The sequence below is a fragment of the Peromyscus eremicus genome, chromosome 6 (assembly GCF_949786415.1).
Source record: "Peromyscus eremicus chromosome 6, PerEre_H2_v1, whole genome shotgun sequence".
Taxonomy (NCBI): Eukaryota; Metazoa; Chordata; class Mammalia; order Rodentia; family Cricetidae; genus Peromyscus; species Peromyscus eremicus.
The window spans coordinates 81,504,738-81,528,890 of record NC_081421.1 but is presented as its reverse complement, the minus strand read 5'-3'; the positions used below and the strand labels follow the sequence as shown (position 1 = coordinate 81,528,890).

The window sequence follows — 24,153 nt, the reverse complement described above, 5'->3', positions numbered from 1 at the left end:
TTTACAGAAGTAAGAGAACGGGAAAAGCCTGGAGGCAAAAGATAGATGAGATCATTTAAGTCACGGAAAGCTGGCAAGGAACTAAGCCAAGCTAAGGCCGGGAATTCCTAAGTAATAATGCCTCTGTGTGTGATTTATTTGGGAGCTGGGTGGTGAGCCCTCCCAAAAGAGCCAAAAAAAACCAACAGGTTGTGGTTGTCACACTTATAATCCCAGCACTTGGGAGGCTGAGGCAGGAGAACTGATATGATTTGAAGGCCAACCTGGGTTACAGGGTGAGACTGTCTCAAAACTACAATTAAAACCCAAAGCAAAACAACAAAGAAACCCAACTAGTGGAATATGGTGACTCATGACTGACATCTCAGCACTCAAAAGGCAGAGAGTAGAGAATTCTACTGCCATAAATTCTAAGACAGCATGTTCCAGGTCAGTGTGGGCGATGGAGTGCGACCCTGTTCGAGTAATTTACTTTTAATTAAAAAGCTCACAGTCCCACATAAAGAGCAACTTCTCACATGGCTCAGTGTGACAGGAGCATTGACTTGTCACCCCAGTTCTATCAGAGGGAGAGGCTGGCTCAGTTCCCCCAGGTCTGGTAGCTTTCTGTGATCCAGGAGATCTCTAAATTCCTTTCTAGCCACCCGAGGAGAAGAGCTTCACCCTTTGTTACAGTGTCTCTGACAGAAGGGAATGGGAAACCTCGAATTAAAACGACTCTAGAAACAGCACAATAAAACCCAGCATGGAGTCGAGCGTGTGGCACATGCTTTTAATCCCAGCACTTGGGAGGCAGAAGCAGGTGGATCTCTGTGAGTTTGAAGCCACACTGTTCTACATAGAGAGTTCCAGGATAGCCAGGACTGCAGAGAGAAACCTTGTCTCAAAATCCACAAATAAACTAGCATGTGGGCTGGAGAGATGGTCTTGATGGCTAAGAGCACTTATTGCTCTATCAAAGGACCATAATTTGAACCCTAGCACCTCCATCAAGTGCCTCACAAACATGTGTAACTCCAGCTCCAGGGGATCCAGTACCCAGTCCTGACCACAGTGGAGCAAACACACACACACACACACACACACACACACACACACACACACACACACACACCCCTTAAAAGATAAAACCCAAATGTCTTGGGAAATCAGAAGGATGCCTAACCAACCTGGGAGACAGGACAGAGGGCAATGGAAAGGGCTTCCCAGGAGAAGGAAAAGTTAGTTGGAACAAAGAAGGGGAAGAGAACAAGTAAAAGGAGCTTGTGTGAAGAAAGCTCCAAGGCAAGGAGAGCGTGCTGTGTGGCAGAGAGAGAGGAAAGGGCATTCCCAGGAGTTAAACACGTCCCAGGAGCTGGTAGGCAGCAGGCATAGTGAGCGCCATGTTTGGACAATCTCCCAAGGGTAGCAGGTGTTCTAGCAGGAAAGTGACAGGATTGGACCTGTCTGTCAAACATGGAGAAATCTCACTCTGAATCCAGGAAAGAAAAAGGAACACAAAGAGAAGCTGAAGAAAGGCCTCAGCGTAGCCCGCTAAGGGCTCTTAAACCCTTGAGTCCCAGCAACACCCAAAAGCTAGGTATTTGTAATAAGACGGGCTAATGGAAATGACTGTGAGGGAGTTATGGCCTCACACCATCACTCTGTAACTCATTTATTGGTTTATTTTGTTATGTTTGAGACAGAATCTTGCTACCCAGCTTAGCTTAGACACTCACTGTGTAGACCAGGCTAGCTCTGATTGCCAATCCTCTTCCTTAGGTCTCTCAAGTACCAGGATTATGGGAAGCTGTGCTACCACCTTTGTTTCTAGTCAGAGTTACTCACTGGAGCGACACTGGTTATCTCCTGCTGACTAGCATTCTTTTGGCATACACATCTGGCTAACTCAATAAAGGACAGTAAGCTATTATTTATTTTTAATCACATTAGCTTGGTGCAGTGATGTGCAGTTGTAGCCCCATCTACTTGGGAAGCAGGAGAACTCCTTGACTTCTTTTAGCCCTCAATGTGGGCAGAGGTGGACAGGGACACACTCACATAGCGATGCACCTTCAAATTGCTCCTTAGTTTGGGAAACACAGAGCACTCCCAGAAAGCACTGTATTTTAGGTTATTTTCTCTTATTTGTACTTATTTCTGCTATTTGTGTTCACCATTTTAACTTTGGAACACGATCCATGACCTTCAGCTAAGAATGCCCAGTAATGTGTACATCATTTTTCCTTCTTGAACAATGTGACCTCACACCAAGCATGCTCAGGAATATACTCCTTAAGCCAATGGTCCTCAACCTTCCTAATGCAGCAACCCTTTCATACAGTTCCTCATGTTGCAGTGGCCCCCAACCACAGAGTTATTTCATTGCTACTTCATAACTCTGATTTTGCTACTGGTGTGGATCATAATGTAAATACCTGACATGAGACTCCACAGGCTGAGAATACTGCCTTAAACTGAGTGATGGAGAGGTGGATGTGTTGGGACACAGCTATAATCTCCACATTTGGGAGATGGAGACCAGATGGTCAGGAGTGGAAGGTCATCCTCAGCTGCAGAATGAGTTTGGGACTCTGTTCTCAAAAACAACAACAAAAATAAAATAAAATAAAATAAAAAATAGTTTGAATGGGGAGCATCTGTCACTGGTCGAATTCCATACAGTCAAAAGAACAGAAAATAAAAACAAAATAGTGTGAACGGTGAGCACCTGTCACTGGCCGAACTCCATACCGCCATCTCAGGATCTGTTTTTGTCACTTTAACCTTTTCCCCCTGAGTTTCTTCTTCCTTGGGTTCCAGGAATTATAGAAATGATTGATTAACATCTTTATGACAAATGACCCAAACTGCTTCCAAGCAGCAGCAGAAAGCTACAGAACAGACCCCACCCCACCCAATGAAGGCGATTCCCTCAATGATAGGGCTGCTTCAGATAAGAGGATTCATCATGCCATCAGAACTTTTCTGTTTGGGGCAAGTGAGAACAGCCATAACAACCTCTCCAGAGACCTAGTGCAACCAGAATTGAGATACTGTCCAGTCAAGCTCTGAGCTTGACCAGGACTACCTGCTCCGTCTCTGTCAGCTATACAGACCCCAAGCCCTTCCTTTATCTTCCTTTTCTAGAAAAAACTCAAATGTCTCCCCCCACCTCTCGTTTAGTGCTGGAATCTGAACCAGGGCCTTGAGTATGAGAAGCAAGTGTTCTACAGATGAGCTTTGTTCCTCTTCCTGTTAGTCTTGGGGGGTCACTGAATCCCTTTTTCTGTCCTTCCTAAAGGGATCATGTTGTTTAAAAGCCTCCATTTTTTGTACTTTGTGACTACTGTCTCCTTGGTGTACAGGGATGGGTGGCTAGTCTTTAGGGGCTCCTGAAGCTTTGGCTTAGTAATGTGAGCACACTGGGGAATGTTCCTAAAGTGCTAATGTTCCTATCTGAGTATGCACAGGCTTCTCACACAAACCTGCAGTAACCGCCAGGGCTCTTCTTACTCACTGAAGGTAGCAAATCTGCCTCTTAGTTGTGGTTTTTGGCTCTGCATTTACCAAGATGTGACCCATTGCATTTGTTTACAGGGTCATAGTCTGAGGATTGCTTCAGAACACAGTGAGACTCGAGAAGAAGGAAGGGAGGGAGGACAGAAGGAAGGAAGGAAGGAAGGAAGGAAGGAAGGAAGGAAGGAAGGAAGGAAGAAAGGGAGAGAGGAGACAAAGAAAGAAGGAAAAGAAAAGTAAAGGAGAGGGCTGGAGAGATGGCTCAGAGGTTAACAGCAGGGACTGCTCTTCCAAAGGTCATGAATTCAATTCCTAGTACCTACATGGTGGCTCACAACCATCTATAATGAGATCTGGTGCCCTCTTCTGACCTGCAGGCATACATGCAGGCAGAACATGGTATACATAAATAAATCTTTTAAAAAAATAAATAAAAATAAAAGAGAAAGAAGAGATAGCTAGTTTCCCTTCCACACTGAAAATCCTGATTCTTTACTGATAAATGCACTGTGCTGCTATGTTGCTTCTTATACTTAACAGGTAGAATGAGTATTTTAATCTTATCAAGTTTTTATTTATGTTATGCCTGCTTGTTGGGAGAGGGTGTGTGCACATGGGAGTCAGTTCTTTCCTTATGACTTGTGGGTCCCAGGAATCGAACTCAAGACTTTAAGCTTTGAAGCAAGCATCTTTATCTGGGGAGGCATCTCACCAGCCAGCCCTAGCACAAGCATTCACAGGCTTTTTTGTTTGTTTGTTTGTTTGTTTGTTTTGTGTAGCTTTGGAGCCTGTCCTGGAACTCACTCTGTAGACCAGGCTGGCCTCGAACTCACAGAGATCCACCTGCCTCTGCTTTCCCAGTGCTGCGATTAAAGGCATGCACCACCACCGCCCGGCAACATTTATTCTTATATTTTTCATTTGATTTCCTTTTTTTTTTTCAAGAGGACTGACAGTCATTGCTGAACAGCCCCAAGTTTACTTCACAGCCAGCTTATGTACAGTCTTGAAGGACAGAGGTAGAACAATGCACAGCACAGGCATTTAACCACTGTCTATTCTGCCTTGCATCAAGGAGCAGGCAGTTTCATTGTCTATCTTGATGTACCTCTGGCTGGCATCAGCAGCCTACATCTAGCTAGATAGTGTGTTCCTTCCTGTAGGCTATTGATTTCCATTTTCTAGCATTCTGGCTGCTAGATATTCAGAGAAATGTGTGTTTTAGGACTAGGAAGGGACATAAGAAGGTTAGAGTAGGTTTTTTTTGGGGGGGTTGGTTTTGATCTTTTTAGTAGATATTAACTATGTCAATATTTTCTACTATACAAAAGTAGTAGGTTTGGGGTTTGGTTGCATGTGTGTTTTGTTTTTGAGACAGGTTCTTACTATATAGTTCTGGCTGGCCTGGAACTCAGTGTGTAGCCCAGGTTGGCCTTGACTTTACAGAGATCTGCCTTCTTCTGCCTCTTATGTGATAAAAGGCATATACTACCAAGCCCGACTGGGTTTTGTCTTTTGGACACATGCTGGCCCTGAACTCATGATCCTGCTGCTCCACCTCCCAAGGGATGGAATCATGGACATGCACCACTACACCTAACCAAGGGAGGTAGTTTCAAATGAGGTCTTCTTACTTTAAGAGTAATGGTGAGTGTGTAGGTTGGGCATGGTGATGATCCCAACACTCCCCAGCCAGAGGCAGGCAATCTGTTTGAGGTCAGCCTGGTCTAAATACGGAGATCCCTTCTCAACAAAACAAACGAGTAATATGGATGTGTTTATAGAACAACTTGGCAATGCTCAAATTAAGTGAACATAGAGTAGTACCCAGCCAGTTTCAGTCCTAAATATGCACCACAGCTTCTGACAACAGCCAATTGGATGGGAGGGCACTTAAGACACGTGTGCTTGTCACATTGATTCATCTCCAGACACATAGCCAGCTCTTTTCCTGGTTTTAAACCTAAAACTGTAGCCAAAACTGCAGGAGACCAGGAAGGGACAAACCCAGATCCTCCTGCCTCCTCCAGTCTCCTTCAGGGTCTCTATAAAGTCCATCGCTATCCCTAGCCTTGTCCGATATATCAGTGGGCTTGGCAAAGGCTTGTTGGAGAGTGGGGCTAATATAAAAAGAGAAACGATGTCGGGAGAAGTGGCACACGCCTTTCATCCCAACACTCTGTTGGAAGCTATTGTGGTTTACATAGTTATAAGTGAGACCTTGTATCAAAACAAAACGCCTCAGAGCGCAAGAATCTTGAGATTAGGTAACTGGGTGGACAAAATATGGAGCTGTCCCTCCGATGTCAAGATAGAGGAAAATGGGCATCAGCAAGGCGCACTGGCTTCCAGGTCAGGGGCAGGCTTCTGTCCACAGCGAGATCCGCCCTTCAACAAGAGGAAACCGAGGCACTCACAGTTTCATGGGGCGATCACACGGCTCTACAGTAGGACTCAACCCGAGAGAAGAAACCCTACGGGCAGAAGGCCACGCCCTTTCTCTTTAGCACCGCTCCCTCCGGACTCCGCCCAACACTGCGGCTTCCGGCTGGGAAAGAGCGTTCGGGTGCCGCCCCGCGCCTGCGCAGCGAGACCAGGTCAGCGCGCAGGCGCAGTGCGTCGTTCACCGGCTGCTTGCTGCGGTCCTCTCCTCACTTCCATTTAGTGTTAACTCGGGAAGCAGAAGGATGGTGCTGGACCTGGATTTGTTTCGGGTGGATAAAGGAGGGGACCCAGCCCTCATTCGAGAGACGCAGGAGAAGCGCTTCAAGGACCCGGGGCTGGTGGACCAGCTGGTGAAGGCAGACAGCGAGTGGCGACGATGTAAGTGCCTGGATGCTCGCGGGTTCTCCTGAATCCCAAACTCAGTCATCGCTTCCGAGGCCACAACTTACACCTTTTGTCAGATGCTCTCCGGACTGGCTGGCTCCAGCGCCGCCTGTCCCTAGAACAGGCTGGGAACCCGGCTCGTCCCACTCGCCCGGCAGCTCCGGCGGCCCCAGAGCCCTCCCGCGCGTGCTCTGTCCTGCCTGCCCCCAGCGCCGCTGGAAGGAGCAGCGCGCACGCGCAGGGAGAGCTGTCAGGCCCTTGGGTAACTAGAAACTAGCCAGAGCTGGGATTGGGGTTGAGGGCGGGTGTAAACTTCTCTTCCTCACGTTTTGGTCGTTCTCAGTGCTTTCTCATCCTCAGCAAAGCCCGCGTGGACTTCCCGGTTTTGATGGGATCAAAGGCTGCTATCTCAGACTGAGTGACCCCATTCGGGGGCTTTAGAGGCTGCTGTAGGCTAAAAGCAGTGATCCCAAAGCTTTGAGGATGGCCATTCCTCTAACCCTGTGGGCATACCTTTAAGAATTAGGCTTTTCCGTGCTAGATCAGATAAGAGGGAGGGGTGCTGTAAGGCAAGAAAAGGCTTGTAATTACTGAGGATGGTTGTGCTTTGTGGTAGCTTTCTGGAAAAGACGTTGGCAGAGTAGAAGTGACCCGGCATCATTCATAAAATTAAATAAAGCCCCGGAATCCTCTGCCTCCGAGTGTGCCTCCGGAATGATCAGCTGGCAGACCGGATGTTGTGAGTGGCATGTGACTCGTTTTGTCTGATGCAATAGGTCTGCAACCAGCTGGGAGCCAGGTTTGTAACAGAACACTGCAAAGGCGGTCTCGATCCAAGAGTGTCATGCTTGTTTTTATAGTTTTCGAAACAGATTTCTCTATGTAGCCCTGGCTGGCCTGGAACTTGCTCTGTAGACCAGGCTGGCCTCGAACTCGGAGATCCTCCTGAAACGTGTGTCACCATGTCCGACTGAGTATTATGGTTTAGTCTTTTGGAGACATTGATTTTACTGTTAAAAATGTCCTTGAGTATCAAAAAGTATTTGCTTCCCTTACAGTTGTGTACTCATTCAGTATGTGTCAGGCACTCTCACTGGGGTAGTTTGTAAGAGTCTGCGCTCCAACTTAAAGTTTTGAATTGCTCCAAACTGAAAATGTCTCCGTTTGTTTGTTTGTTTAGGATAAAAATATTTTAAGCCGCCTGGCGGTGGGGGCGCACAACTTTAACCCCAGCATTTGGGAGGCAGAGGCAGGCAGATCTCTGAGTTCGAGGCCGCCGGCCAGGTCTACAGAGTGAGTTCCAGGATAGCCAAGGCTACACAGAGAAACCTTGCCTTGAAAAAAAAAACAAAATAAATAAATAAATGAATAAATAAATGAATAAATAAAATAATAAAAATACAGAACCACACCCAGTTGTCAATTTTAGAATCAGCAGTAGTACTTCATTCTGTAAAACAAGTGTTTCAATGAGCTGAGCAGAAGGGGTTGGCTTAGTAGAGCCCGGGTGAAGAAAGTAGAAACAAAAAGCAAAAAGCAGATCAGTCATTTCAGACTTAACAGAAACAGGAAATGATTTCAGTTGGGTGATACGAAACATTAACATGGGCAGCCTCCGTTTTGATTTTTAGTATGGTTTGTTGGAGCTATGAAACAGTGGCCTCCCGTAATTTTTTAGGAGCATGCACATATGTATACACATACGCAAAAATACACAATGTCCAGTATTCAGCAGTGAGCCTCATCCTTAGTAAGGATGTGATAAAGGTTTGTCCCATGTATGAAGATTTTCTGTGCCCAGGGTACTTTAAATTCTCTATGGAAGGTTATTTCGTTTTGTTGTTTTATTTTATTTTTTTAGACGAGGTTTCCACACAGTGTATCTCAGTGTGACCTCAAATTGACAGTTTCATCAGTATTATTGCTGGACTAAGTATTAAAGCCAGGCCTTCAAGGGGCTGGGCCAGTGCTATGCCGCTGAACATGATAGGTGGAGTGGGACAGCTGTCATTTGTGTAAGGGATCAGTCACTGGGGAGGAGCTGCTTCTCAGCGACCATGTCTCCAGATTCATCTGCATTAAACTTGGTGAAGCCTCACTTCTTTGAGATGTGGATCTTCTGGCAACCAGAGAACTTGGACTTGACTCTGTGCAGGGTTTCCATCCTACATGCCTTATTCTGCGAGATGGTGCAGATGTACACGATGACCTGGCCAATGTGAACTCTGGCCGCTGTCCCCCGAGGCTTAACAATACACTCTGCAGACCTACCTGGAATCTAGACGGAGACATCATGAGATCAGAGACATGACTAGCCACCAGATAACTCGGTTTCTCTAGAGCAATCCAACAAGCAACAGACTGCACACACTCCCAAGGAGGATGCTGTTTGCAGCCATTGCACACCAGGTCCCTGTGAAAGAAATCTGGTTGGCTTAATCAGCTGCAGATCTTTAAAAATATTTATTTATATATATGTATGTGCCTAAGTGTATGTATGTGTATACTACATGCATGCAAGAGCTTGGGGTGGGAGGTGTCAGGTCTCCTTAGAACTGGAGTTACAGGTGGTTGTGACTACCTTGTGGGTGCTGGGACCCAAACCTGGGTCATGAAAGAGAAATGAGCACTCTTAAATGTTGAGCCATCTCTCCAGCCCTATAGACACTTTTTATTTTTAACAAGGTCTTTCCAAGGAACCCAAGTAGCCTTGAACTCACTCTGTAGCCCAGGCAGGCCTTAAACTTGTGATCTTAGGTCTCTGCTTCCCAAGTAGCCAGGATCACAGGAGTCCCTGGCTGCCCATGTAGGACACTGACAGATTAGAGGATGGAGTTTCTTCCATCATTGGTGGCAACAGGAACTTATAAGCACTATCATTGAAGAGCTCAGACCATGCTTCCTGACAGGGGTCATGAGCTTCCATGCAAGCTCTGTATTAACAACTATCCCCATTTGTTGTTTCCAGGGAGAACACATCAGTCTGTAATGACCACAACTGTAACTCCTCATATTGAGCAGCAGTTTCTTAATTCACAGTAGTGAAACAAGGCCATATTGGGGGGTATTTGTCTCAGCTGGCCCCAGACTGATTGATTTCGATCTGAAATATGCAGCCAACCACAAGAATTCTGTCTTCTAGAATGTACTGTCCATCCCGTTGGAGAAAGATTTCTTTTTATTATCGGTTGAAGGCAGGCCCTGGCCCTGATCTGTGTTTTCCCACAATCAGAAGAGCTTTGAGACAGCTTTCCTTGTTCTTCTAGTCCTACTTCAGGCAGGTTTCTGCACTTCAGACCTCACCCTTGGGTTTGCAGGCCTGAGTCTTGCGCTCTTGCTTCTCAGAGATCCTGAAGGGCAGGGATGTGAGTCATGGATGCAACACTGACTCCACAAAACGTAAGGGGCTGGAGGTGGTCAGTCCCAGGTCGCGCCTAGGTCTCTAACTTCAAGCTTGTGCAAGGCAGTATGGAGCTGCCTGGAGCTTGTGTGGACAGTCAGAAACATGCCATCTTTACCAACATGCTGGACATGGCACTTTGGCCATTCTCTGTCACTATGAGGCAGTCAACCCCAGAAGAATGAAAATGATACTTTCTTCACCCCAGGGTTCCAGGATATAAGAAGTAAGATGGAAGGTGTGAAGGGCCACTTCACCCCTCCTGTATCCCAGTGTACAGAGCAAATTTCACTTAGATTTTTCTAAACAACTTGGTTTCCTCAAAGTCTTTTTTAAGCCTACTAAATAAGAAAATTGTGTTTTTAGTGTATTTATCCATATTAAAATCCACATTAATCCATATTCAAATTTACTGAAATAGTTTACGTTTTTCTTTTTTTTTTTAAACAAGTCTTCCAAATCTAATGTGTATTTTACCCAGTCTCATTTCTAGCTTACTACCTTTCCAATGCTCAGTGGTCACACAGAGCGAGGCTCTACACAGTGAACCCTGCAGCCTTAAAGCATTAACCACCAAGTCTTCCCACAGATGATCCCCGCTCTGCCTGTCACTACTCACACCTTCTACTTCTGTGACTTACTCCGTATCTGTGTGCTGCCTCATTTCATCTACCTTCTTTGCTACCCACCCCAATTCCACGACAGTGCCTCATTTGTAGAGTGTTCTCTGCACTCTTGCTCTCCTTGTCCCCCTTCTCTCTGAGATATGTATGTAGCCCTGGCTGGTCTAGAACAGGCTATGTACATGGCCAGGCTGGCTTCAAACTCACAGAGATCTAGTGGCCTGCCTCTATCTCCATAGTGCTGGGATTAGAAGTATATATGTGTGTATGCAGTGTGTATGTATGTGCAGGTGCACATATGTTCACATGCATGTGAACATCAATGGGTGTCTCATTCACTTACCACTTTTTTGTTGTTGTTATTTTGGTTGTTTTGTTTTGTTTGTTTGTTTGTTTGTTTGTTTTTGAGACAGAGTTTCTCTGTGTAGCTTTGGAGCCTGTCCTGGAATTCACTTTGTAGACCAGGCTGGCCTCGAACTCACAGAGATCCGCCTACTTCTGCCTCCCAAGTGCTGGGATTAAAGTTGTGCGCCACCACCGCCCGGCACCACTTTTTTTGGGTTTGTGTTTTAGGTGTTTGTTTTGAGACAGGTTCTCACTAGTCCTGGCTGTCCTGGAACTCACCTGTAGACCAGGCTGGCCTTAAACTCACAGAGGTCTCCTGCCTCTGCCTCCCCAAGTGCTGGGGTTAAAGGTATGTACCCCACCACACCAGGTTTTCTCCACTTATTTTTGAGACAAGGTCATTCATTGAAACAGGAGCTCACCAATTGGGCTCTGGTGGCTGGCCCACAAGCCTCAGGGACACTTTGACAACAGCTCCCATTTGTCCACTCTTGTGTAGACGTCAGCATTCATTTCTGTGGAGTGTGTTTCCAAGAGTGGAAACTGGATCAGTGATGGCACATTTCCTAGGTACTGTCAAACAGCTTTCCAAAGTAATTGGAAGGATTGGTGTTCTGTGAGCAGTATCTAGGCCGGCCTTGAACTCCAGCCACAGCCTCCCATGGTACTACCACTCCCAGACCTGTCTCCATTTTGACTATAACTAGAGCTGGGCATTGTGTTAGTCGGTTTCCATTACTACGCCTGGCCATTATCATTACTTGATGGTGGAGGTTCCAGACCGTATGCTATGATGCAAGAAACAAAGATTGGGACAGAAGAAGCAAACTCATGATTTGCATATGACTTGATTGTAACATGCAGGATTGGAATTACTCATTAACTTTAGCAAGGCTACTGGATCTAATAAACAGAATCAGTGCTATTTGTTCGTATAAATAGGGGTTGGGAAAGTATCACATGGTTCCTTTAAAGGAACTTTAAGATTAATTGGGCAGGCTTCAGAGAAGTGTCTCCCAGGTGGCTCGGTTGTACTGCTCTGTGGTGATGTATAGAGCATGATACCTTTTTTTTTTTAAAATAAGATTTAGTTGTATTTTTAATTTTGTGTATATGTGCACATGCTCATGCATCTGTGGGATGGTTTGTGAATACGAGTGCAGGTGCCTATGGAGGCCAGAGGCGTGGCCTCCCCTGGACCTGAGTTACAGGCAGTGTGAGCTCTGCTGTGGGTGCTGGGAACTGAACTTGGGTGCTCTTTCTCTCTGAGCCATCTCTGCAGCCCCAGATTCTGATACTTAAGTTTCAACCTCAGACTGGCCTGTCCTTATCACCAAGTCCTGGGGATACCTAGTCCGTCTCTGTCAGCTAACTTTGGAGGTCGAAAGCAGAGTCAGCACAGGGTTAGCCAGCTCTTTGTTACTAACGATTATTGAGATGACTCAGAGATAGAAGAGCCGGGTGCGGTGGCGCACGCCTTTGATCCCAGCACTCAGGAGGCAGAGGCAGGCAGCTCTGAGTTCGAGGCCAGCCTGGTCTACAGAGCGAGTTCCGGTCAGTAAGGACTATGTAGAGAGACCCTGTCTCAGAAAAAAAAAAGATGGAAGATGTCAGATATGGTGGTACCTGCTTGTGATCCCAGCACTTGAGAAGCAGAGGCAGGAGGATTGTCAGCAAGTTCTAGCCAGCCAAAGCTTGTAACAAGACCCTGTCTTAAAAAAAAAAAAAGCCACTCACCTTGTAGCAGTTACGAAGTACAGAGAGGCAAGATATGTCCACCCCTGCCCTTGGTGCGTGATGCTAAATCTGCCACCTTCCACTTCTGCCAGACTGAAGACTCAGCCTTTATTTAATACGTAGCACAGCCCATTTGGGGGAGGGGGCGTGGTGGCCAGGGAGTATCTTAATGACCAGCCTCTCTGACATATTTTCGGCTTCTTCGATTTTAGGCAGATTTCGGGCAGACAACTTGAACAAGCTGAAGAACTTATGCAGCAAGACTATTGGTGAGAAAATGAAGGTGAGAGAACTAACAGGCTTGAGAGCTTGGGGAGAGCTGTTCGGTCCTTCCTTATTGTTATGTGTCTGGGCGAATGCCCCGTGTATGTAGGTGTCCGTGGAGACCCGAAGAGGGTGTCATATCATTCACAGATACACATGTGCATGAACCAGAACCAGTGATGCGTGCAGCACACAGTCCGACTTGGAATGCTGGCACATTATACCTCTTGATAGCTTGCATCCTCACACAGTATTTTGTTATACTTTCAGCTGTGAAAATGGATATCAGTAAGTTTTATTCCTGTGGGACTTGTGATGATTAATCACCTACAGGTCAAAGATCCCAGAGTCATTAGTACTTTTATGTCCGTGTGTACTCCTACCTAAGTATCCTTCAGATCCTCTACACAGCCGGGGTAGCCAAGCCGAGCATTTCACTGTGTATAAGGACCACAAATGATGATCTGCAGACAGACAAGTCCTGAGCACAGAAATCGGGGCTGGGGAGCCCCTGCGTTTTGTCACTCTGCCTTGATTGTTCCTCTCCGTCCCTCGGATCCATTTGTAACCCTTAGCCTGTTGCCCAGTTGTTCCTAGAGTGTGAACAAGATCCGTCCTCGGGGCTTGCCTTTGACGACCACGTTGGTTTTCATTTTTCTTTCTTGGTATATAGCCCCGGCTGGTCTTGATCTCACAGCAATCCTCCTGCCTCTGTCTCCCAGCATTTCAAACATGTTCTTGGTTTCTTGACTGTTCTGTATGTGGGCAGAGCTGTTCTCACTTCCGTGATGTTAACTCCCTCACCTGCCAGATGTGTTGACCTGTCCAGGGTAAGAAAGGAGGCAGTGATAGAAAAGAACTTGGAGCTGATTTCTGGCTTTCTTCCGGTTAGCGTGTTTCCCTGCATGTTCCAGCTTACTTAATGCAGTGCAGTCTGATTAGTTTATATGACATGATTTGGTGTGCACTTCTTAAAACAATGTCAGAATCTTTATTCCAATTAAATTGCCTTTTCTTTCTTTCTTTCTCTCTGCAGAAAAAAGAGCCAGTGGGAGATGACGAGTCCGTTCCAGAGGACGCGTTGAATTTCGATGACCTCACTGCAGACACGTTAGCTGTAGGTTTCTGCCCTCTTCTAAGATGACCCCGTTCCTGGACAGGGAGAGCTGGCACTGTGTCCATGCAGCAGTGTGCAGCCTCGACTTCCTGTGCCGGACTGTGTTCCTACCTGCTTTTGTTATCTGTACCTGAGACTCACTAGTCATAGGAGATAGACGGAGTGGGAAGGGGAAGAAGAGGAAAGGCACCGAGCTAGTTGTATGTTACTTCCTTTCATAGGGAACTCCTCCGTTTACTGCAGTGAAGCAGGGGCTTCGGGATGGTGACTTTCTGGTTTTGTCACCAAGCTGTTCTTTGAAACCCTGAACACACAGCAAGAGTATAAACCAGAGAAGCAAAGTTGCTGTGCGTGGAGGGCTGGGCAGGGCTCCCCTGAGAAATCCGAGCACAGCTGGAAACACCTGCAGTAAGGGATACAAGACAAATGTAGACAAAGTCTCTTTTCCTAATAAAGTTATCTTCCTGGAGAAATTTGAGTGAGAATGCATAACAGAGCGCTAAACTCTTCAGTCGGACAAATGAGTGCGGATTGAGGGCAAATTCTCTTAGAACCACAGGATTAAACTCCTGGGATGTATATAAAGTACAAGGAAAGTCAATCTCGTGTGTGTGCGCACACACACTCACCTACCTGCCAAAGAAAAGGAAAATGCTCAAGCCTTTTAAGGCAAGACTGTCTGCCCTGTAGAATCAGCCTGTGTTTTTAAATGCATTCATTTTCAGTACTTGGGACAGGGTCTCATAGAGCCCAGGCTGGCTTCAAACTCATTATGTAATTCAGAGTTAATCCTGATTCCTCCACCCACTGAATGCTGTGTTACAGATTGGCCTGGATTTTGCAATCCTCCTGCCTTAGCCTCTTAGTTGCTAGGATCAGAAGGTTCAGGGTACTATTTCTTATCCGTTTGTTTGTTTGTTTGTTTGTTTGTTTGTTTGTTTGTTTTTGGGACAGGGTTTTTCTGTGTGGCCCTGGCTGGTCTGGAACTTGATCTAAAGACCAAACTGGCCTCAAACTCAGAGATCCGCCTGCCTCTGCCTCTCAGATGCTGGGATTAAAGGTGTGTGCCACCACCGCCCAGCTCCCTTGTCCATTTTTAAAATACTACCATGGTGGGGGAGGTGGGGGGAATGGCCGGGCTCTGGTGGCACATGCCTTTAATCCCAGCACTCTGTCTTTTTTCTTTCTTTCTTTCTTTTTCTGTTTATTTATTTATTGTGTGTGTATACAATGTTCTGTCTGCATGTATGGCTGCAGGCCAGAAGAGGGCGCCAGATCTCATTGTAGATGGTTGTGAGCCACCATGTGGTTGCTGGGAATTGAACTCAGGACCTCTAGAAGAAAGAGCAGCCTGAGCTCTTTAGCCTCTGAGCCATCTCTCCAGCCCCTCAGCACCCTGTCTTAAAAAACAAACAAACAAACAAGGCTCTCATGGATAGAGTGCTTGCCTAGCATTTTCTAGGCCCCAACTATGATCCCTCATACACTGCCCCTCCAATAAAAAGTAGAAATTGCTACTCCATGGAGGACAACAGTTTAGGATGCTGATACTTTATTGCTGCGCTGCCTCTGCCTAGTGTACTCTATAAATGAGTCTGGCTTGTTCTTCTGTAGGCCCTGAAAGTCTCACAAATTAAAAAAGTCCGCCTCCTCATTGATGAAGCTATCCAGAAGTGTGATGGGGAGCGGTTAAAACTGGAGGCAGAGCGGTTTGAGAACCTCCGAGAGATTGGGAACCTTCTGCATCCCTCTGTGCCCATCAGTAACGATGAGGTAGGTGGGGCTGGGCCGTGCAGGGGGGCTCCCCTCCCTTACTGTCAGGCGACGTGGACGGAGCTGCTCAACACTGGCGCTCTGTCTGAAAAGCCTGCTTTTGTGTGTTCCCCCTGCCCACCAATTGAGCATTGCAGGAGTCAGATCCCTGCCTGATTGGGAAGTGGCAGAGACAGCAGGTAGGAGGAGACTCCTGGCACAGAAATCTCTTCTAAATGGGGCTGCTGTCCTCCACTGCGTGTTGCCCCTGGTAGCAGTAAGTCCTGTGGGAGGGACCTGCTAAATCAACCTAACCCCCTCACCCACACCCCGCTGGGAAGCGGCAGGTTGAAGGGAAATCTGCATGATAAAAGTTTGCTGCCGCGCGGGAGCTTCCCCAACACAAAGCTGCTCTGAGCCCAGGCTTTGTTCCCAGACACCCTAGCAGTGGCAGGGCCCATCTGTGCCTCTTTCATTCATTCCCTTGTGAACACTAAACTCACTGCCGGCTGGGGTATGTATGTGGAGGCCTTGGAGTCTGAGCAGACCGAGGTCAGGGCCCCGGAGCCCACCCTCATGTGGTTCAGAGACCAGTGAGAGCCCACAAAGAAAAAAAGTCCTGCATTCTCCTCTGTACCCCAGGTGATGCCGATCGCCAGGGGCGGGGTCTCGTGCAGGATTTTTGAGGAGTCATTTAAAAGGGTAAAGAATATACTCTAGGTCGCAGTTTACTGACTCGGACTGCTTTCGTGACTTTATAAGTCACTTGTCTGTTGAGGAGCAGATTCCCTTCCTAATGAGGCTGTGTGTGAGACCAGAAGTGATGCACCCACAGGCTCTGCGCTCTTTGCCATGGATCTCTTCGGTGTGTCTCCTCAGGATGCAGACAACAAAGTAGAGCGCATCTGGGGTGATTGCACAGTCAGAAAGAAGTATTCCCACGTGGACCTGGTGGTGATGGTCGATGGCTTTGAAGGCGAAAAGGGAGCCGTGGTGGCTGGAAGTCGAGGGTACTTCCTGAAGGTAAGAATTGAGAACCAGTAGGGAATAAAGGAACTTAAAAAAAAAAAAAAAAAAAGTCACTGAAAATCGTAATCATACTTGAAGAGGCTCACAAATCCTCCACTTGTACTCGATGCCTGCCTGTGAACGTGTAGCAATTAGATGCAATTCTCTTTCCGAGGCAAGAGAGTGCTTACCCAGATTCCATAGAACAAAAGCCACTCAGTGATCCTTCATAATGAATATGTTTTGCTGACTGAATCCGAACAGTCTCTGCCTTTGAGGAGCTCAGTGTAATTGGACAGTCAGACAAGTAACAAAGAATCAAAACCCAGTGTGATAAGCCCGCGGTCTGAGTAGACCCAGCGTGCTTTGAGCACGGGTAGGTGGAGGCAGCTGGCACAGATTAACCAGGGCAGAGGGCATAAGAATTCAGAGACTCCTTCCAAAAGGAAATGGTAAAATAATTTTGTAAATGTTGTGCCCTTAAGCATTCTGCATTTACAAATGAGTCTGATGTTTTAAGAATTAACACACAAAAACACCCATCCATGCATCCTGCCTGCATAATTGCTTCACTTCAGTCTGTTTTCATGGAGATAGTAGAGGTGGGAGGACCTGGAGAAAAGGTCTCACCAAGTAGCCCAGGCTGGCTCCAGATTCTCCGCAGTCCTCCCTCAGCCTGCCAGGTGCTAAGATTACTAGTGCGGCCACTACTTGAGTCTCCTACAGAGAGGTCTCTGGACTGGGTGGCTGCTGTTGGCCTTAGGTGTTAAGACCCCCCTGTATACTTCCGTTCTGGTTTCTTGATGGTTGTCTGTGATTGTATGAGTGGGATTGAGCTGGAGAGCTGCTCATCATGCTAATAACAGTACATACCAATTACCATAGCAATAAGGAGGCCAAGCAGGTAGTGCACGGAGCCAGGGAAAGAACGAAGCCCATTAAACTGCTCCTCTGGGCAAGAGCAAAAGTCGGTTTCCACCATCTTACCAAGATGCCATCCTGGTAGTAAGAGGAAGTCCTGTTAGTGAAGTGAGCGTTGTAAATGTTTCCAAATATGAGTCTTTAATGGACCAGTCGAATAAAATACCACGCGAAAACAAGTATCTCCTGGCTGCTGTTGCAGTCTGTGGTCTTAATTTCCCTGCCTGTGCCATGGGGGAGTCCTGGATTTGCCCATTTGTGTGTTGGTTCTGTAGTAGAGTGTCAGATGAGTGGGCTGGGGACAAGAGCCAATCCCAGGTGCTGTGTCTGCTCCTTAGGGGGTCCTGGTGTTCCTGGAGCAGGCGCTCATCCAGTACGCACTCCGCACTCTGGGAAGTCGAGGCTACACTCCCATTTACACCCCCTTCTTCATGAGGAAAGAGGTCATGCAGGAGGTGGCGCAGCTCAGCCAGTTTGATGAAGAACTTTATAAGGTAAGTAACTGACTTTAAGGTGTGAGGCTCAGCGGTGACATGGCTCAGGCTCCAGCACAGCTCTGTGCCATGGGGCAGCACTTTCAGTGTGCCAGGACAACCAAGGAAGCAGTTGCCAAACTGAATCCATCCCCCTCACCCCCTTGGGCAAGGTCTCTGTGAGTAGATAGGCTGATCATGAGCTGTGTGTAGCCCAGACTGGCCTTGAATTCCTGGACCTCCTACCTCAGGCTGCTGAGTACTAGAATTCCGGGATTGTGCTACCATGCCTAGCACAACAGAAATGGATTTTCTTGCAGTTCTGGAGGCCAGTGTCCAAGATGAAGGTGTCGATTTCTTCTAATGCTTCTGTCCTTGGCTTGCAGATGGCCAGCCACCTGATCACTGTACCTGCTCACTGCGTTCTCAAATGGTCTTCTGTGTATTTCTGATCACAAATGTTTATTTGTTTGGGGTTTTGTTGTCTGTTCTGTCTATTATGTGGTACTGTTAGCGGGGGATTGAACCCTGGGCTTCACAAAGGCTGGCCAAGTGCCTCCCTACAACTGAGTTATATATAGTCCCATCCCTTTTTATTTTGAGACAGTCTTAGTAAGTTGCCCAGGGTAGCTTTGAATTCACTTGGTGACCCAGGCATGCCTTGAATTTTAAATTGTCCTGCCTTAGCCTCCTGAGTGGCAAGGTTTGTAGGTTTGCACCAAGAGGTATGGCTTTTTTTTTTTTTTTTTTTTTTTTTTTTGGTTTTTCGAGACAGGGTTTCTCTGTGTAGCTTTGCGCCTTTCCTGGAACTCACTTGGTAGCCCAGGCTGGCCTCGAACTCACAGAGATCCGCCTGGCTCTGCCTCCCGAGTGCTGGGATTAAAGGCGTGCGCCACCATCGCCCGGCCTTTTTTTTTTTTTTAAAGAGAATACTGGGCTGGGCAGTGGCGGCAGGCACACACCTTTAATCCTAGCACTTGGGAGACAGAGGTAGGCAGATCTCTGAGAGTTTGGCTAGCCTGCTCTACAAATCAAGTTCCAGGACAGCCAGGACTGTTAGAGAAAACCTGTCTCAAAAAAAAAAAAAAAAAAACCAAAACAGAGAGAGAAAGAAAATGAGAGAAAGTGTGTGTGTGTGTGTGTGTGTGTGTGTGTGTGTGTGTGTGTGTGTGTGTGTATTGGAGTTACAAGAATGTGCCACTGTGTCCTGCTTGCAAGTCTGCTTGTTTCTGACAGTCTCATTATGTAGTGCTGGCTGGCCTCACTCGTTTGTGATTTCCCCTCCTCGGTCTCCAGAGTATGGGATTAGAATGTATGGCACCATACCTGCTATTTGCAAAGTTGTCTGGGTTTCTTTTATGTTTTTTTTGGGCGGGCGCGGGGGTGGGGGGTGTTGTTGTTACAGTTTTTACTTTACATTATTTGGGGTTGGGGAGGCTTATGCAGTACCCTGGCTTGAAGGACAGAGGACAATTTTCTCCTACCATGTGGACCCCGAGGACTGAACTTAAGTTACCAGGCCTGATGGCAGGTGCCTTTCCCCACTGAGCCATCTCACCAGCCCAGCAGGTTTTTAATGTCAGTTAATTTCAGGATTAAAAGCCACGTGTGGTTGGCACCTACGTCCTAGTTAGTGTAGAGTCCCCTGGAAAGCTGTGTAACATCTCTAAATGGAGCAGACTTTATCACTGGGCGCTTACAAGAGAAGCCCTTTTCCTGGTACGTAGACAAAAGGAAGTTAGAAACATGGTCTGATCTCCCAGTCCTCTTCCCATGTCCTCTCACTCCTTACCCCAGACTAGAAATGTCCTGGTACAAGATTACAGATCCTGAAATCGTTGTGGTTTCTGTCTGAACCCGGGACAGCCAGAGATTCAAGTGGAATTTCAGAATGTCTTTCTGACCAGCTGACTCTGACATTAAATGCAGATTCAGTCTGCCTGACACTCAGACTTGGTTTTGTTCATTGGCAGAAGGACTTAAACATTCGTTGAGTGCATAAGTAGATGTTGCACATCTGCCAGCATTGACCATTTCATATTGTGACGTATTCTGCAGTTGTTAAAAAGTTTTTTAGGTTCCCTAATTTTCATTTCTTTGTTCTTTTAAGTGTTGTTGGATTTTTTCTGTTTTTTGTTTGTTTGTTTTTGGGGGGGAGGGAGTGGTTTGGTCAATGTTTTTTTTTTTGTTTTGTTTGGTTGGTTGGTTGGTTTGGTTTTTTTTGAGACAGGGTTTCCCTGTATAGCTTGGCACCTTTCCTGGGACTCACTTGGTAGCCCAGGCTGGCCTTGAACTCACAGAGATCCACCTGGCTCTGCCTCCCGAGTGCTGGGATTAAAGGTATGCGCCACCACTACCCGGCAGTTTGGTCAGTGTTTTATATAGCCCTGGCTGGTCTCACACTCAAGGTCCTATGCTTCAGCTTCCTGAGCGCTGGGATTGTGGGCATGCACCATGAATTTCTTTCACCCCTAGCAGGGGATCCTTTTCAGAAAGACCTGTTGCATCCCTGTTTTAGCACTCATCCCAGCCAGGAAAATCCTGTGTCCACCACTGTGTCTCTGCTGCAGCATCTCACACAGTCACTGGCCTGCGCGTTCCTCCTGCAGGTGATTGGCCACCACTGTGTCTCTGCTGCGGCATCTCACACAGTCATGGCCTGCGCGTTACTCCTGCAGGTGATTGGCCACCACTGTGTCTCTGCTGCGGCATCTCACACAGTCATGGCCTGCGCGTTCCTCCTGCAGGTGATTGGCCACCACTGTGTCTCTGCTGCGGCATCTCACACAGTCACTGGCCTGCGCGTTCCTCCTGCAGGTGATTGGCCACCACTGTGTCTCTGCTGCGGCATCTCACACAGTCATGGCCTGCGCGTTCCTCCTGCAGGTGATTGGCCACCACTGTGTCTCTGCTGCGGCATCTCACACAGTCATGGCCTGCGCTCCTCCTGCAGGTGATTGGCAAGGGCAGTGAAAAGTCGGATGACAACTCCTATGATGAAAAGTACTTGATCGCCACCTCAGAGCAGCCCATTGCAGCTCTGCACCGGGACGAGTGGCTGCGGCCCGAGGACCTGCCCATCAAGTACGCTGGCCTCTCCACCTGCTTTCGTCAGGAGGTGGGCTCGCATGGCCGTGATACTCGTGGGATCTTCCGAGTCCATCAGTTTGAGAAGGTGAGTAGGTGAGAGTAGGTTCTTTCTGCGTCCCTGTCCAGATCTCACGGGAGGGCGTGATCTGTGGTCCCAGAGCCCCACTGGTACAGCTTTTCCACTCATTGCTGATACCTTTGTTGGAAGAGCCTAGAGAATGCGTGAGTGGCTTTGTGCACAGACTAGAGCGAAGCTCCCTACATCTCCTGTGCCAGTCCCACCGCTGACTAGCTGTGTACCCGTGGAAGGGGAAATGATGGCGGCACCCGCCTCCCCAGACTGACTGGATACCACTAGCACAAGAGGGTGACTCTGTAGACTCCGTTGTCTGGCTGTTGCTGTCCAGTCTGTTGGAGCACTGATGGCCTTTGGGACCCAGCCCGGCCTGTCCCAGTGGTGTGGGACCAGCTCACTGCTAGAGCGTCTCTACTCCAATCCTTCAGTTCCTTCACCCTCCCTGCCGTCCCGTCTCCTTGGCTCCCTCTCTGCAGATCGAACAGTTCGTGTACTCATCACCCCATGACAATAAGTCATGGGAGATGTTTGAAGAGATGATCGCCACCGCAGAAGAATTCTACCAGTCTTTGGGGATCCCTTACCACATCGTGAATATTGTCTCAGGTACAGAACCCCTCATCCCTTCATGCTCCCTTTTGAGCCACCACACACAGAGATACCTCTCAGTTCAAGTCCTTACCCACATTCATTAAAATACCACACCCTTCTCTGCTGAGAGTGTTTGGTGATGAGATCTGAGTGTGATTTCCCTTTTGGGGATATGATGTGAAGGGAAGGGTTCTTCAGGCCCTTCCTGAATCTAGGGGTTTCTTTCCAGGCTCTTTGAATCATGCTGCCAGTAAGAAGCTCGACCTGGAGGCCTGGTTCCCAGGCTCAGGCGCCTTCCGTGAGTTGGTCTCCTGTTCTAATTGCACGGATTACCAGGCTCGCCGGCTCCGAATCCGATATGGGCAGACCAAGAAGATGATGGACAAGGTAGTCCGCCCCCAGGGAAGTGGGCAGCCGTCTGCACAGGGCCCATTCCTCCCATTTCTCATTCCTAAGGGTCTGTTAGTTTCCAGCACCAGGAGAAAATCAGCTCAGTCTAGACCCAAAAGGAACTAGAAATGACTTCTACTGAGTCAGGACTGGGTTCTTTGAGACAGAAACCTGAGCCTAGCTCTATTCTATGAGGTAATTCCAGCTTTTCTCTCTTTGGCTTTGTTTTCCTTAACTCCAGAGAAAGAATAATCTCCGTTTCTCTACACAGAACAAGTTGGAGACAGTATCTTCCCTCTTTTCGCCCAAGAAGGTCAGGTTGTAAGCTCATCTCTTAAACAGTCTTCAGAGCTGGGCGTGTGGCACATGCGTGTGGCGCACGCCTTTAATCTTAATCTCAACACTCGGGAGGCAGAGGCAGGTGTATCTCTGTGAGTTTGAGGCCAGCCTGGTCTACAAAGTGTGTTCCAGGACAGCCAGCACTACACAGAGAAACCCTGTCTCAATAAACAGACAAATAATTAAATAACTAAACCCAGTTTTCAGGCCCTGATTGGTCCTGAGCTGGGTTTGGGAGGACCACACTGGTGGTTTGTTCTTCCCACCCAATCTTCTGAAAATACTGGAACCTACTACTTGTCACGCATGCCAACAGGAGAAATGCAAACAGGAGGAATCTTCCTAGAGTTACCTTACAGGCAGTAACTAGAAAACAGTTTAAGTTGTGAAAGTTGGAGATGGGGTAAAGGCATCCTTTGGATTGGGGGAGTTATGGCTGAGTGACTAGGTCCTGGTCATCAGGAGACCATCTGAGGGCTGAGTCTGATGTTCCCTGTGGAACCTGCTCTTCCCAGGTGGAGTTTGTCCATATGCTTAACGCCACAATGTGTGCCACCACCCGGACCATCTGCGCCATCCTGGAGAACTACCAGACAGAGAAGGGCATCACTGTGCCGGAGAAGCTGAGGGAGTTCATGCCGCCAGGTACAGCTCCTCCATCTTCACACCTTTCTGAATAGGCCCTTTGTAGACTGTACCCCATTTTCATATGAGACACAGTCCCCATACTTCTGCCTGCCCCATGGTGCCAGGAATACGAAGTTCCTCAGTTCCGACTGGGGAAAAAGAGTAGAGAAGTCCCTCCATCTTGGGGGTACCCCTCCATTGAAAGGATTATGTCTACAGTCTTCGCTGAGGTCTGTGGCTTTGACAGAAATGACAGGTCACTTAGTGTGCTCTTCCCCCGCAGGACTCCAGGAACTGATCCCGTTTGTGAAGGCTGCACCCATTGACCAGGAGCCTTCGAAGAAGCAGAAGAAGCAGCATGAGGGCGGTAAAAAGAAAGCAAAGGAGGTCACCCTGGAGAGGCAGCTGCAGAACATGGAGGTCACCGAGGCCTGAACACTGCCTCCTCCCGGTTTGCCAGACTTGCTTTCTGTCTGCTGGGACCTCTGGCCTGCCTTGGAGCAGGGAGGCCGAGTACCACTCCTCACCCTGTCCCATCTGACTGCACAGCCGACGGGCAACCATCTGCCATGTCCCAAGCAGGTGGCCCCATCTCCTCGCATGGGCCAAGGGTCTCCTCACTGACTGCTGAACCATGCAATAAAGCGTTTCTGGGGAGGGCACGTGACCTCCTCAGTCAGCTCCCCAGGCTTGAACCCTGTCTCTGCCGTTCCCCCAAATAAGGCTTTGAGTAGTGCAGAGCCCTTCAGCCCACTGGTGAAGGCTTTTTAGAAACACAAGTTTCTAAAGGACCAGGATTCTCTGTAAAGGCAGTGAAGCTCAGAGACCAGTATGACAGAAAAGCCTGCTAGCATTTACATTCCCTAGGAGGGGCTCCTTGGAAAGGGAGAGAGGCTTGTCAAGGTAGCTGACACTCAGCTCAAACCCTAGGTTCAAAAGCATGACTATGGTTATGAACAGCGGCTTCTGTGTTTATAGCTGTCCCCATGTGGGGAGACTCCCCGCCTAGCAGTAACCTGGTAGTGTCAGAGGCAGGGTGGAGCGTGCAGGGAGGATCTCAGTCCTCAGGAACT

General features: G+C 47.9%; 1 protein-coding gene and 1 non-coding gene across 3 annotated transcripts; one reads left to right on the top strand and one right to left on the bottom strand.

The window, feature by feature from the left end:
* Window positions 1–6,087: 6,087 nt before the first annotated feature.
* Window positions 6,088–23,763, top strand: Sars1 (seryl-tRNA synthetase 1). 2 transcript variants are annotated; one of them, XM_059266096.1, is made up of 12 exons: window positions 6,088–6,321; window positions 12,645–12,715; window positions 13,733–13,813; window positions 15,428–15,586; window positions 16,445–16,588; window positions 17,833–17,988; window positions 20,921–21,142; window positions 21,610–21,739; window positions 21,954–22,111; window positions 22,356–22,427; window positions 22,969–23,098; window positions 23,364–23,763. In XM_059266096.1, exons 1-12 carry the CDS (start codon window positions 6,186–6,188, stop codon window positions 23,513–23,515), a joined length of 1,611 nt encoding a protein of 536 aa, XP_059122079.1. In that variant the 5' UTR covers window positions 6,088–6,185; the 3' UTR covers window positions 23,516–23,763. The 2 variants fall into 2 exon arrangements, with proteins under 2 accessions (XP_059122079.1, XP_059122078.1); XM_059266095.1 differs by lacking the exon at window positions 22,356–22,427 and having other exon boundaries at window positions 6,089–6,321.
* On the bottom strand, window positions 8,648–8,776 carry LOC131913927 (small nucleolar RNA SNORA70). Its single transcript, XR_009379998.1, has one exon. It is a non-coding gene; the product is annotated as a small nucleolar RNA SNORA70 (small nucleolar RNA).
* Window positions 23,764–24,153: the final 390 nt, after the last annotated feature.